The following is a 16,223-nucleotide window of genomic DNA, read 5'->3' as shown; positions in this document are numbered from 1 at the left end:
CCTGCCTGTATTATGACTCCTATGTGGCCATATCAATACCATAAATTCAAATTTTAGCCTTAGTCAGTTTTGCTGCTGAGAGACTCTGCAAGATTGAAATCCCAACAATCAGGCCAATGTGTTTCCACAAAATAACCTAACTTCTTTAATTTTAGTTCTGTATTCCTCCCTAGGAAAAATCCAGTTTCATCATGCTTTTTTAATACAAGTATCTAGCTAAATTACATTTCCAACCCCACCCCCTTTTTTTTTTTTTTTTTTTTAAATTAAAAGCCTTGAAGAGCTGCACAATCAATGTGTGGTCCAGAAGCTGCATTCTGACTCCTTTAGGTCTCTAATCTGCCCAAGATAATTTATAATAACTGGGCTTTTAATAAGTAAGTATTTTCTGTGGTCTTTCTTGATATGTCTAGACAAATACCTCTGTGGTTTTTTTTCGGTCTGGCAGTGGTCAACATTTCCAAGGTCTTAGTGTTGAACAGTGGCTATCTAATCCCACAAAGACACTTTTAGCTATGTGCACATGGTGAAAGAATTAAGTACTGAGGGTTTTTTAATAGGAATTAAACTCTTAGAATAAAAAGTCTATGTTTTCAAGGTCTCTGCAGTGGTAAAGCAATCTTGATTAATTACTCATATTTCTCTGTGAAATCTTTGGATGCTTTAACTTAATAATGAATTTACAATGAGTTAAATGGCAAGCCTCAAAAATGATAAAAAAATTACAAATTCTTCTTTAAACACTGTAACTCGGAGGACAAATTGGCATTACAGCCTAATACTTGCATAATCGTAGTACTTCATCATATTGTTATTTGACATTTCTAAAAAGCCTAGGGAAAGATCAAGACAATAAGATTCAACTGTGCCTGTGATGCTGCAGTGCTACATAATTTGTGCACATCAAAATGCTACGCAAATCCATTGTCAGTGCATTTGAGGTGATGTTCTTGCAAGAAGAATGTGAGTGGGATAATGCTAATATATGGTTGATTTTTCTCAGCAAAATAATTTATTAGTTTTTGATTCTTGGCTTATCAACTCTTTAGCTTGTATTGTTTTTGCAATATGCTCGGGTGCTGGTCATTTTATTCCAGTCTGTTATTAAGTCACTAAAAAGTACCATTGTATTTCTGTGAGCTAACTCATAAATCAATAAACAATCATTTGCTTGTTAGATAAATGACAAAAATTCTTCAGCGTGCACATACGTAACTGAATATAATCCAGTACCAAGTATCAACATTGTGTTTCCATTGATTTTATAAAACTCATCATTTCCCAAAGGCTGAATTTCAGTAACCAGTAAATGGAGCAGAAATGAGTAGTTTACATTGGTCTCTCTGAATTCTGAATACACATGTAGTTTCAGTTTTGGTGGAAATGTGTGACTATTGCTTGGGCTGAAAGGATTACTTTGATCTGCTTTGTGTCAAAAAAGTGTATTTTAGATGTCTGGTGTTTGTAAATCTGCTATGCATAAATAGGTTTCTCTATAAATACACTTCTGGCCTTTTTGCCTGACTGATGTTACTTCCTGAGATTTATCCAGCAAACTCTATAGAGACTGTTGTTCTTTGACCAAGACTTTGTCTTCACAGATGCTTGTTCCTTAGTGAAGTCTTTACTTAACTCATTCTTTTCCACTGGAAGCTGGAGGTGGGAGTAATTTTATTCAGTTACACTTACACTTTTGATTTTACATCCTTTACACGTACTCACTGCCCTTGCTATTTTATTTCCTCTGAAAGGTTCACTTTCTATAGCTATCCATTCTAACTCATGTTCCTTTGAATTCAGTTCCCTAACTACTTCCTTTTGAGCTGTACTTGAAAGGGCTTGAAGGTTCAAGTCTTTTTTCTTTTCTTTTTTTTTTCTTTGTCTCTGTCTAGAATTCCAGTCATCTCAAAGTAGGTCTTGGTTACAATTCTGTAAGTCAGGGACTACAATTATTACATCCTTGTCTTATTTCTGTAAAAAATAAACATTTTAATATTGAAAGTGATTAAATACCTACAATACATATCTTTCATTAAAAAATCATGCTATTCATTTTGAATCCTGATTTTTATTGTTATATATATATTATGCACAAAAAAAGTTTTTCTAGCACCATTTCCTAAGCAGTACAGAACATGATCTAACTTCTCATCAAAGCAATACAAGGTTGCTATATAATAAATTAAAAAATAAATAATACCTTCCTGTAGCTTCTCTTCTGTTTTGTACTTTTAAACAATACTTAACAAGCTTACGTGTCTCCCTTTTTCTATGTAGTTTCTTTCCATTTTTTTTGATCCTGTTAATTTACTGCTTGAAACATGTCAGTAAATTCTGTTTGGTTGATCTTTCTCACTTTCCTTTCTAAATATGAGAGAATTATATATGCCTGCTTTTCTTACAGTGTAAAGTAAAAGGGAGATGTTCTTCCTTGTTATTTTTTTGATAGCGTGTTTTTTGAGCATAAAGTGTTTACCACAAAAGCTGTTATACCTGCAGTTTTGGGTGAGTGGAGAAAAAAACACACATCTTCAAGTAGCAAAAGAAACACATCTGGTTTGGTTTGAATTTTAATCATATTTTATTTAACTATATCAGATTAACTCTGCCTGCTTAGATTTTCAGTCTGTTTGAACAAGATAGTCTTTCTGTCCAAATTTCAGTTTTGTAAGGGAGAAAACATCCTCTAATTTTTTTAAGAAATGCTGCTGAAAATAGGAGATGTTAACACTGGCTTAGAACCAGCTGTCATTTATCTTCTATTATCAGTCTTTCCCTAATATTATCTTTGGCACTTCTGATTGATTTAGTGTCTGACCCATCACTATACTAATGTTTTATGCATCTTTGCATTAATTCTGCTCTTCCAAACATTACAGCTGTGGTCTTCTCATAAGATTGATATTCTGCGCAGTTTTTTGCGTCTTCATATCCCATTTCCACCTTCAAAAATACAAAGAACCCTTGGACTTGAAAATATTTAAATCTGCTGATTATAGAGGTGAATGTGATCTGCAAGTACCCTCTGATGCACAGTATTCAGGTCCACTGGGATTTTTTGCATGCCATTATGGATGGGGGTAAGATTTCAGTTTGGAGTAACAGAAATTAAGGCTATACGGTCATGCTACTCCTAGTCCTTAAAGGTAGCAGAATTGCAAGGGAACATCAGGTTTAAAAAGCAGATCCTACACAGCACCTCTGTGAATACTTTTAGGTGTAAAGATGTGCTTCTTTTTCTTGCCTGTGGTTCTCCATAACATTTGAAAGCCTAACAGCAGAGGTAGACTATTTCTGTCCATAAAATGGAAATTGAGTGATATAAATGGCTGTTATGTGTTCAGTCTTTGTGTCTGAGAGTTAAGAGAAATACTGATTTTATAGTGCTGTTCCCTATGTGTCAGTTTCTTGAGTATTCTATTATTTTAACAAAAAACTTGCGGTAATCATATGTATACTATTTTTTTTCTCTTAAAAAAATTATTACATTTAAAAATGAATTGTGTGGAAATTTGCCTTTTTCCAAATAACTTCAGTGAATATTTCTCAGAGCCCTAAATTTTTCATCAAAAAGCATTTTTTTCAATGAAAAGTCTCAGTCATTAAACTACAAATGTGAACTTTTCATATGCAGCTTGGGTCTGGTTATAGAAATTAAAAGTCAGTAGAGAATAATTTCAGTCTTAGGAAATAGGAACCCATTTTTCTCTGTTTGGATTTTGAGTGGTAGGTGGTACTCATCCCCTACCAGCACACACACTAAAAAAGGACATTCCAAATAAGTCTCTTTGAAAAGCATTGTTGTCAAAGGGCTGATGGAAGGAGGCTCAGGAACTCTTGGAGATTTAGGCTAGCAACTTCAGATGGAAGACTGATATTTCAAAACTTTTGGAAGCTTGAGATCTCAATTTAAGTAATCAAAATGGCCATCAGTCAAAATGAGTAGGTACTTTTAAAATGTGTTTTTGTTAGTGTATTTTTTTTTTTTTGCAAACAAAATTATGATATTCTTTTTCTTATCGGAAAAGCAATCCATCTGCAGTGTTAAAATGAGTGTTCAAGCAAGTCAGCACTGAAAAGTTTGGTTGTATAAATGTTTTCAGATATTTATGTGAAATTCACCTACTGATAAGCAGTAGTCTAATGTCTCAAGTGATCTGTCCAGATTTTGACATAGAAATGCTAGTGTAAGTATGAAGAAACACTGATAGGCATTAACAAAGGACTCAATCAGATATTTTACCCTAAAAAAATGAATTTGTGATCATACATTTCAATGTGTTTTTATTTTTCAAAGTAATTTTACTGTATTTTATTTATGTATTTTAGGCACGGAAGGGGCAGTGTTTGGGCACTCTGTGGAGACACCCCATATCAGAGCAGAACCTTCCCAAGATCTCAAGTAGGTGTTGTTCAAAGAATTGTTTTAAGATCAAGTATTCTCAAAGTGAATTAAGTCTTGATTAAAAGCAAATAGTAGATATCACTGTCTGCTTAATGACTCTTACGTATCCAAACCACGGGTAAACTCCAATTTGTTCTAACTAGTCAAAAAAAATCTATAAACTTCTATCACACAAAGTGTAAAATACATTACTTCTTGGAAAGACTCGCTTCCTGTAGCAGAATACTTGAGAAATATACTTTCACCAGTGTTCAGAATAGGAACGTATGGAACATTTTTAGGATTAATTGACTACAGCACTGTTTAATTGCATCTGATGCAGATTTTGTTTTCCTATGAGCTGTTATTGAATATACATATATATATATATGTATAAACATTTTTTTAAGTGGTGTTTCTGGGTTGTTGGTTTTTGAATACTCCATGCATACACTTCAAAATTTCATTATCAAGTGAGTCTACCTTTGCAAATGTAAAAAAATACAGAGTTTGCTGTCCATATTCACAAAAGTAGAGGAATAAATAAATAGTAACATATCAAGTCTTAAACTTACTAGATTTTGTAGACCAAGAAAGATACAATTTAGAAAAATATACAGTGAAAGCTTTTTCTTGCATGTGCCCCAATAAATACTGATCTGTAGTCTACATGGATGGATAATTAGTATATATGACTATCACAGAAAATCAAAGGTCTTCTCTTGTGTTTCTCTCACCAGAAGTGTGCTGTACCTGCCTAGCAGTGTTTACAGTGAATTGCTGCAGGAAAATATTGCTTAAATGTCCTTCCTGATATTTGCAAAGGTATTTAAGATAATAGATCAGTAAGGATTATTGCAGAAATCATGTGCAGGAAGTTGTCCACGCAAACAAAATTTTCGAGAGGCCCAAAACTTTGAGAAAGAGGCTGGAACTTGTCTCACTTAAAAGAATGTGGAGACCATTCTTTGTCTAATTATTTCTAATATTTAAATAATGGTATAAAAATGCAAAAGTATGGTAAAACAGATTAGCCTGTGTCTTCAGGATTGACTTCACTAGTGTTAAAATCACCTCATGTTGCTTGTGCAACTTATATTTCAGACGTTCACCTCTCCTGTCTTTTGGCTTTATTCATTACCATGATGCCCATTGCTGCTGAATGTTTTCCAACTCCATGATTCCTTCAGCTCATTTTTCCAAGGAGAACTTAATTAATGAGAATTCTACTGAATCTTCATTCAGCTTTCTGCCTTCTCACTAATAATGAACTTGTTAAAAATTTTATATTAAAAAAAAAAAATGAAACAACAACACTTATGTTTGGTCAAGCAGCATTAGTTTATGTGTAAGTGATTTTATTCTTACTATATTTCATCTATATTGTATTCTGGAAGTTTTTGTACATAAGTGCTGCTATGTGTTTGGATTTGGTGATGCTCCTTTTTTAAAATTCTCAACTTTTTATCTTTAAAATTGATGACATCTACTGCTAGGACATACATTTCTTGGCTTTGGCATGAATCTTTCTAGAAGGTAACCTGCAGTCACTTTATGTAACTTTAAAGAACAATAAATAATAGCAGCTTTCTTTGATTGTTTCTGACCGTAAAATGCACTTCGGCACTTGGACCATATATATCCCTGTGAAAATTCTAGTTCTTACTTCAAATGATAAAAAAAAAAAAAGAAGTGTTTTGGTTTTTTTTAAGGTTCAAGCCTTGCATTAATTTTACATCAAAATAAAATGGCTTTTTTGCTAATTTTAAACGTGTTATCAGCAAGCAATAATTTACCATTAAATTGATTGCCGAATATGCTGAAACTAATCTGTCATCAACCTAAATATGACATATCCCAGTGGTCTACCCCTATCACAGAACCAAAAAAATGTCAGGGTCCATGTTCTGGCCTATGGCCCAGCTAATACAAGAACGTTGATATTGTAAAATTATTTTTTCCTCTAAAACAGAATAGTTGTGTCTTAAATACTGAGTGGGAATGGTCTTTGACTCACGCGACCCTCTGAAGGGAGCCGGCAAATTGTTTGGGAGAGTCATAACTGACTCTCAATTGATAAACAAACAAACAAACATAAATAAATAAATAAATAAATAAATAAACCACCTAGATGATTGAGTTGCAGTGTTCTGGCCCAGCTCCTGCACTGTTTAATATTTTAATATAATCTTAGTCAAAATGTCCAGTAGTTCATATTGGCAGTCATAAAACTCTGTAGAGCTTTTTTTTCCCAAATTCAACATTTCCTGAGCTTGGGACTTTTGAAGTTAATGGAGACTTGGGAGACAAGAGAGTTTGCTGAGCTTGAAAATTATTTTTTTCAGTAGGCGCAGATGATTGCAGTTTGATAGCAAGATGCAGTGCATGAATGCAAATATATTAGGCTCATGTGAATAGTTGTATACAGGTCAGAAAGACAAAATAATTTAATTCGGTTCATTAAAATACAAAAAAATCCTTAGTTTTTCATATCAGTATATGTATTTGCAGTCAAGCAATAAATGAGTATGTTTAAATAATAGCCATTTTTATAAAATAAATTTATTTTTTAAATAAGCATTATGTAAAATATTTTATAATATATATATATTAATCAGAAAAAAAAAGATGTTGGAAAATAGTCATATGTAAAACAATTTACTGCTGAATTTAAAAAGTGGAATTTTGATCACCTTGATTATTAAGAATAAAACTGAAGTATAAAACTGGGACAAAGACACACACAAGTTTCATAGTGGTTGAGGTGAAAGCCCTGGAATTTTAGGCCAATCTGTTCTGGACAGGGAGCCAGAAAGAAAAAGATTCTTATTACCTTCAAATTTCTACAGCTCTGCCTCTCCTATCCCTCCTTGTTCTATATCTAGAATTTGAGGTCTTCAGACAGAGAACCATTTGAAATATTTTGTATTAAAAATACCTTGTGTAAAAAGGAAATCTATGTGCCCAGCCACTTTGGTCATAACTTTCTCCTATCTTACATTTCCAAATAATAACTAGCAAGATTTTGCTTTCAGAAAATGTTTTATACAATCCTTTGTGAAAGCTGGTAAGCCCTTTTGTATCAAAACCTAAAACATAATTAAATCTGACCTTCATTAGGTGGGATAAGCAGCATAAGAGAATCATGCCTTAGAATCAGGAAAATGAATTATATCTTAATAATTTAATCTTCATATTTCTCTTGCTAACTTTTCTCACAAGAACACTGTTAGGAAAACTAAACTGCCAATATGATAGGTCCCCAAATATTGGTTTTAGGCTTATAGTACATTAAAACATGGTGCAGTAATAGGTAATATCTATGCACAAAAGAGTCAGGCAGTAGTTAACTGCTGATAGCTTTGCCCTGAATAACCTCCTTAATAAGGGGGTAAATTACTTTGTTGTTGTTCTCTGGGGATAACTGCTAGATCAAATTTAATAGTTTTTCTTCTCTTCTCTGTCAAGCCTCTGATACCATTGACTATCAGCTAATCCTGCAAGCTAATGCTGGGCATAATGAGGTGCAAATTGACCAAGCAGCAAGGAAGCACCCAAGCTACTAGGATCCTATTTTAGGACAAGAACTAAAAACACACAGATCTTGAACCAGGGGTCTGTTTCAGTTGCCTGATGATTTGTAAGGGTCCTCTTTTTTTTTTTTTTTTTTTTTTTTGCCATTTTAGGGGTAGTTTACTAATAGGACAAAGTATCGGTTCCGTAAAAAACGGAAGCCAGAGAATACATCAGAAAGGAATTTTGACAATAAATTGAGAGCAGGCTGAGAGTAACAAAAGAATAGGGTCTCTGCTCATCTATTTTGCCCAGAAATCAAATAATAAATCAAACTTTTTCGAAAGAAAAGATGAAGTACTGTGAAAAAGCCAAACTTTATTCCTATGTTATTTTTAAGGACCTCAGGTTCTAGCTACTTTCTCAATATTTGTTTTTAATAATTACTATTTATGTTTTCAGATTTTGTGTTTGGTGTTCAAATAGTTATTTCAGTATTTGGGCGTGTGTATTGCAGAAATATACATTTGCTTATTTGTAAACAGCAGTTGCCTAGCTGTTGAAAACATACATTTTTTTTCACGTACATGTTCATACAAAAATAGAGGTGGTTGTAGTACCAATTTAAAAATTGACAGAATATAAACTTATTTATATATATATATATATATTTATATGCTTTTATATTTATGTATAAAACCCAAAATATATTGAAATAAAAAGCAAGAAATCAAGTAAGTAAAAGGTTCTAATTACTATGCAGACAGAATAGGCTCTTAAACCAGAAGAATAATTTGCTTTAGTGTTCAGTGAGGATGATTATATTTGACATAGGAGAGGGGAAAAGGCTCTAATGGAAACTGGAATATGAAGCAAGAAAGTATTGCTGTCATTATAGATAGCAAAATTCATTGAGTTTCATGTGATTAATATAGAATGCTGGATAATCTCTATCCCTTATTTTTGCATGAACTAGACATGAGAATAAGGTCAAGTAGCCAAAATTTATAAAGTTTTCAAATTGGAAAACAGATACTGTGGGACTGATGGATTAGTAAGGGTAGCACTTGTAGTGAAATGGATGGAAAAAATAGTCTAAAAGAGTAATCTAGAAGGTTAGACCTTTTAGACTCACTAGTATGAAATGCTTTTTAATATTATTTTGAAGGATTCTTTAAAGAGAAGAATTAGTAACAGCTTGAACATAAGTAAAAATTGGGGGGAAATATAAGGTGGGTATGTTGTGCCAATCCAAAGAAATATTTTTCCCTTGATAAGATACCTTTGTGTAAACATAAATTAGGTAAATCATCCTACCACATTCTAAGTAAAGAATTTAATATAGTGCCATATCTAATTAGAAATAAAAAGACAGGACAGAAGAGCACATTTAAAGAAATTTTAAGTGGTATATAATAGGGATGTATTGTTCAAATCCTTCCTTCAGCCTGGTGGGAGATTTCAAGGATTGTTTCTTCAGGACTGATCTTATTTCCAAATTTAATTAACTGTCTTTTTGCTAAAAGGAGGTACATAGACAAGCACTGACAATCAGAAGATCTTGAGCACTAGGACAAGAATACAATGAAACTCAACAGTATGATTGTGAGTATTAGATGCAGTGTTAGATAGAAATACCCATTCTACCTCTCACATGCAGGAGTTTCTGAAATAGCCTTTCAAAAGGAACTAAAATTATTTATTATCAGCAACCGGATTGTGTTTGCTTTATGATTATGCCATGCCATGGTTGCAGGGACACACAGATAGGCTCTGAGCATAGCTGTTTTGGGGCTAACAGGGTTATGAGTATAAAAATAATATGCTATGAATCCTATCTCAAAACCCATATAAAGCTTGGAGCAACAGGAAGTATTCACTCAGTGCTGAATTAATGAGCAACAAGGCAACTTTACAGTCTGGAGATCAGCATGAAGGCAGCTGAGGATTTCCATTTACAGCTCAGATCTGACAGTCGCTGTGGCCAGCCGAGACACCTGAAGTCCCAAAGCTCTCAGCTCCCAGGAGGCTCTTTGCATTTAGAGTTGCCCCAGGGCTGTTTTACCACTTGCAGGCCCAAGCTGCCATCATGTGTTCAGGAAAATCTAGTTCCATGTCGTTCCAGCCTAGGACTAGTAATGAAAGCACATGCTTTGTTCAAGTATTAATTTTCAGAGATATGCCAAGTAGAAGTGTTGTACTAATTTTTAAATGGAAATGGAACAATGATCATTAATGTCAAGGGGCTGATGCTAGTAAGGCCAGAACTTGTTTCTGAAATGGTTTGGACTCCGTACCAGATGCTATCTTGCCCCACCATACCTACATACTCTTGCATACCTTGCAGCAGTTCTTCTGATTTGATAAACTACTTCTATTCCATAAACCTTGTACTATACATCATAAAGGCCAAGTACCGCTGCTGTACCAGCAATAATATTTTCATTTCCTGTCTTCCTTATGATTTTAAGTGAATAGGCTTACTATTGCAATAATAAAAAGGGCTATTTATATTTTTTCATTTGGGCAAAATTTCATTTCCTTAGTCTTTTCTTATAATATTTTTTTCACCAGAGACTTTTTCACTCTATTTGTTTTTTTTCTCCTTCCCAACAGTATCTCCATTCTTCATGACACTCTTTAGCCACTTTCCCCAAAACCAAAATTTCTTAATTTTGTTGTCTTTCCTCTGTCCTCATCTCCCTGATAATTTATGAATCAGCTAAGTAGTTTTCTCTGTATTTGATGTAAAGGCAAAAGTCTCAAAGATCCTAAGTTCCTAAGTGATTTCTTCAAACCAGCACCTAACTAAAGGAGAGATGCTAACATGCTTTAATAAGAAAAATCAGCTGATATTATCCATTATTTCCTGCTGCCAGTTTGTGCATTTGTATACACAGGGCTCCAGACTGCCCTTAACTTCTGACATTTCTTGCTTCATGGTCAGGTCATGGTCATGGTACACAGAGCAGTAATGTGGATGTAGGTACAGAGGGTATGGTTTGAGTTCTTGTCCATATTAGAGTGAGACAAAGGATCAGAAGATCATACAGGGTGGTTATAAGAAAAGGAAGGTCCTGAGAATGAGGAACTGTGTGGTGGATAGTTACAGGGGCTACAATTTATAAGACTAAGTTCTGCAAACAGTTCCTATTGCCTATGTCCATAATCATACAGAGGACTTCAGAGGTAGACTAAGCTGTAGAAAAGAATTAAGGATTTTTTCTTATCCTGCAGGCTTCATTCTATCTTTGGTTGTATTGGAAGACAGAATTCACTGCCAAAAAGAAAGAAAAAAGCTATTTGCCTTCATAGTGTAAAACACCTAGTCTATTTTGAATAGCTGAAGCTAAAAGTAATCTCTCTGATTCTTTCTGAAATGGTACTTGCCCTAAAAAAGTGACAAAGTAAACTCACCAAATCTTTTGTGAATTCCTATATTTTTTTCTTAGCTGGAGTGTTTTGTTCTTGGGCTGTTCAAGCACAGTCCAAGAACTAGCCACTGGAGAGTGCAATCCAAGCTTTCTGCTGTGCGTAATCTGCAAAGGTTGAAACTGACTTGACAAAGGAATTTCAGCAGAATAATTTTTCATGTGAGATGCAGTTTCATCAAGATGTGAAACAGAGCTATGTCCAGTTTACCTCAGCTAAAATATACCCACTTCTATCGGCTTAAGGCTTTGGGGGGAAATAATAAAAATACTACTCAATAAATAAGGATGGTCTGGGTTGTCACTTCCAAATCATATGTCAGCCAGTGCTCATGTGTTTCCAGTTGTTCCAATAGCCATGTTTGTTTTTTTCAGCCTCTCCCAGGCTCTTTATGTTCAGGTCTTACTCTTGACAGCTACTTGAGAATTATCTGTGGGCATGTTGTTCTATCTCTTTCTGACAAGATTGATTTCTATTTTAAGAAAATATATTCTGAAAGACAACTCAGGTAATGAGACTATTTCTGGAAAGAAAATAAACTTCATGTAATAATGTTTAAACACAGGGGCAGCAGAATAGCAGGGCACACGTAGAAGGGATTTCAGCTCAGAACAAAATCAAAGATTATGGGAAGGAGAATGCCTTGGGTGGAGTAGAGAGAGCTCTAAAATGTCAGGGCTATGAGGAGTCCTTTTCTCATGTATTTGCTTAAGGAATTATCGAGGCTTGTCTCATATGCAGATCTTTGTCCTACAGCCTGAAAATTTAGACTGTCAAGCATGTTGTGGTATTTCTCTAAGAAATGAAAGCTCACATTCTAATCCTTACATTTCAGCTAATTGTCTGGGTTTTCAAAAGTTTGAGTTTTAGTGAACTCCGGAATGCATGAATTTTTAGTGCCAAAGATTCTAGTTGGGTTTTTATTTTGTAATGTTTTAATATCACTTCTGATTTTGATACGTTCCCTATCTTTAGCTCTTCTGGCTATGGCCTCACCCACTTTAAGAAACAAGCGTGCATTAAGTTCTCTCTAACTTTCCTCGCATCACCTGTTTATTTTGTCAAGCTCTTGCTTTAAACATTTGCTCTCTCTAACCCTCCTTACCTTTCCTTGATGCTGCTTTACTTTTTCTAGTCCTTTAATAACATCACTGAAAAAGACTTTTCAATGCCATTTTATTCGTTTCTTTTCCTCCTTGGTAACTAATATTTTTATATTCTCAGATGCGATTCTGCATTTGCCTGTGTCAGGAAATTGTTTTTCTGATTTATCTATGTCACATAAAATTAAAATACTCTGTTATTTTGGGTGTTGCTGTGATGATGCAGGATCACTGAACTGAAACCAGTGCCATGTACAGGGCAATTAGAACTCAGATTTGAGCCCAGTGTGGTGATTTCTGGGCTGAGAATTTCAGGAGCTATAATAAGGTCATGCTGACACATGCCACAGTCAGTGACATGCAAAGCAGAGACATAACATCAAATGTTTACTGAATGCTGTTTTTATTTAAATCAAGAAGGTTTCTTCTTTATAAGTGTATTGTTCATGAGTTGTTAGATATTGAAAAAAAAACGTATGTTGGTATTTACTGGTTTGTGCTGTTACCTACTCCATAAAACATTTTTATTTAAGGCTCTTGCTGTGAAGTCACAAAATACACAGAGCCAAATTGTACCCTTAAAGGTTAGTTTCCCAGATAAAGAGAGCTTCACATGAAGATATGAGAATTTCGCCTTCTGATAAAGGATATCTGATGATCAGTGAACAATATTAAAGACTCCTGAGACCTGTACATCTTCCATCGCATTTCAATAAAAACCTTGATTCCTTCCTGAAAATACAAACATTTGGTTAAAAACATTGGAATGCAACAAGCTTCTGAAAAAATAGCTCTTCTAGCAGTGAATCACATGCTCTTTGTGGAGGAAGTAAATGTATCAAAAATATTTTTAATCATGTATAAACATGGTAAAAAGGGCATATATATATAATCTCGTAAATAGTATGAGTTTGAAATGAATGAATAAAAATCTTATTTTAATAGCATTTCCATTGTGATGTCAAATGCCACTAATCAAGGATTCTCTGATTGAATAGTTTCAATATCTAATAAAAAAGGGCTTCTAATTTTTTTGTCATCATGATCATAAAAGTCCCTGGTTATCCTTTGCATACATTCTTGGAGTATGCAGCACACTTTCCAGAAAATGGACTGACTGAAAATCCTAATTTTATCCAACACCCTCAATGTTCAGTGGACAGGGTGTCTTGGTCTTACTAAAGGACTCTTTTTGGCTTCAAAGTTTCCTTGAGCATTAGGACAGCCAGACATTCTTTTCATAGTAATAATAATACATTTTTAAAAAAAGTATTTAAAATTGTTTGAGGCCTCTGGAGAACTGCATTTTCAAAATTATTTTGTAAAAAAATCTTAATTCTAATTTGGAACAAAAAAAATTCATGGAGAAAAGGATTCTGTGCTGTTTTGGGGTCTGGAGTGTTCTTTTACAAATAAGAAGCAGGAAGAGGGATAGATAGAGGTTTGGATCAACATTCTTGATGTCCTCTCTCTGCAGCACGTCCCACAATCCACCACAGCTCTTTACCTACAGTCCACAAGACTAGAAGACTAGTCTCACAGTTATTTTAATTGAGAGAAATCTACAAAAGAGTTATCAAGTCACTGTGTGGATTTTCCACCTTTTTATATTTGAAAAAAAACTTTTTTTTTCTTTTTAAATGTTAGGATTCCTATGCTAACTGAAAAACAAACCAATAAACAAAAAAAAAAGTCAAAACACCAAGGTATGTTGGCAAGTTCATCATATGTAAGTTAAATATTTCGAAGTATTGATATATTTTTTGACCCTTAAATGTCAAGATATAAGTATAGAGGAAATGGGCACCTGCTTTATATGTTCATTCTCTAGTTGGCAGCATAGTTTTTAATCCTCCTTTTTGATTATAAATTCTGGATTGCTAGAGGTTCATATTAGTCATTTTAATAAGTAGCATGGAGTGGATAGACATGAAACGAATAAATTATTTACATTTGCATGGGGGAATCTTCTATTGCCTTCTATTTTAGGAAATACCTTTTGCTAGCCAACAGAGAAAAATTAACATAGATTAATTATATCCCCTGTGACTTTGAGGGATGTGCAAGACGTAAATCTAAAATATTTCTTAAAACCCAAAGTGATTTTTTTTTTAATTATTTTTCTCTAATACAATCTAGGTCATCTTGTAAACAGAAATTAACAAATGAAAAATAAATGTTTTTGCATTTCTGATGAGAAATATTTTAATACCTTCAAAGCAATACATTCAAAATATTTGAAAAGTTTCATTTTTTTAGCAATAATACTTTAATGAATTCAACTCAAATTCATACAGCTTTGATCCTCTGAAATTCATCTTTCTTCACAAATTAACCATTGATAATTAAAAAGAAAAAAGCCCTTCTCCACTCTGGATAGATCTGTATGCATCACATTGAATTGACAGAGAATTGACAGATTATATTATTTTAAACCTTGTATTAAAATTCTTTTAATCTTTCCTAGTGTTATAGTTTCTGTTTAATAATAACACTAGTTACTTCTCCATCATAGCTATTTGTTGTTTTGGGAAGAAATATTGTATGAATAGGATTCACTTGCAGAAGTAAATGCCACTCTGACAGGCCATCAGTAAATCTGAAAGGAAAGCAAATTCCTGGTATGCTATTCTAATAATGCACTTTTTCTTGGAGGGATGAATATCAGATGAATGCAGAGTGTTAAAATAAGTTTTTAGTAGAGATTAAAGCTTTCAGAAATATGACAAAAATATTATAAAGAAGCCGCATATCAAATATAATTTATCTCAAGACATTGAGGAAATAATTTCTCAGCATATAGGCTTTTGCATTTCCAGTAGCACACTGTACATTGCACAACTAAGTCACTTTTCAGATGTAGATCATCTGAAGAATAATGACAAGAAAAAAACATTAGTAACTGTAAAACAGATGCAGGTGCTCAGTTTTACTAATAGATGAGTAGTGTTTTTAAAATTACTTTTCTGATCATCAGCCATTCACTGACATTTCTACCACTTTATTTGATTTTAGGAAATTGCTAAAAAATCCTGCCTGAAAAAGAAACATCTTCTCTGGAGTATCTATAAGTCTGATATAAACAACAACTTCTCAATTTCAGAAATTAATTTTCCAAATGTCTTCATTTTAGACAAATTGGAAGTCATTTAAGTTAATGTAGTTCATGAAAAACAACGATGAAACTAGAGGAAACAACTCAACTATACACTGTTGTGTTTTGAAAAGAAAAAAAAAGTTTATTATTCAAACAAAATTATAGCTTCTTGAATGACATTCTGAAATGGATTTTTATTGTCCTCCTGCTGGAAAATCTCTGTCAGGTCTAAGAATGATTTTGATGTTATGAAAACAGAAATATTTATGGCATAAATTCGATGTAATAAATGTAGCTAAAGAGCAGTTTTATCCTCATTATTACAAACTGGGAGCCAAAACTGGGAAATATTAAGAATTTGGGAAATTAGTTCGTAAATCACAAAAATATGTTGCTGAAAATTATGGAATAGAAGTATCTAATCATTTATTATTTATGCAATTCAATTTCCTTTGAAAATTTAATTTCCTTGAAATTAAAGGTAGAGCTTCATGAAGCCAACACAGTACTTTCAAAAACCTAAACATTCTGTAAGGAAAGGCACAGTATCTAAATGCCTGTTTTGTTGTTGTTGTTTTGTTTTGTTTTGTTTGTTTTTGTTTTGTTTTTGTTTATTTGTTTGCTTTTTTCATTAGAGTGCTAAATTACTCTAGGTTTACTGAAGTAGGATCTGTGCAGTTCAAAATTGTATGCT

At 33.4% G+C, this 16,223-nt stretch overlaps 1 protein-coding gene across 2 annotated transcripts in view; it reads left to right on the top strand.

Annotated features, from left to right (window-relative positions):
* The window catches only part of SGCZ (sarcoglycan zeta), a 444,208-nt gene that overhangs the window by 412,553 nt on the left and 15,432 nt on the right, over positions 1 to 16,223 (top strand). For both annotated transcript variants that reach the window (XM_040555999.1, XM_040556000.1), the window contains exon 6: positions 4,330 to 4,402. In XM_040555999.1, coding sequence (XP_040411933.1) covers positions 4,330 to 4,402 — 73 coding nt within the window. The remainder of the gene's footprint in view (positions 1 to 4,329; positions 4,403 to 16,223) is intronic.

Source organism: Cygnus olor, chromosome 4, assembly GCF_009769625.2.
Source record: "Cygnus olor isolate bCygOlo1 chromosome 4, bCygOlo1.pri.v2, whole genome shotgun sequence".
NCBI classification, from domain to species: Eukaryota; Metazoa; Chordata; class Aves; order Anseriformes; family Anatidae; genus Cygnus; species Cygnus olor.
This window is presented reverse-complemented; position numbering and strand designations above follow the sequence as displayed.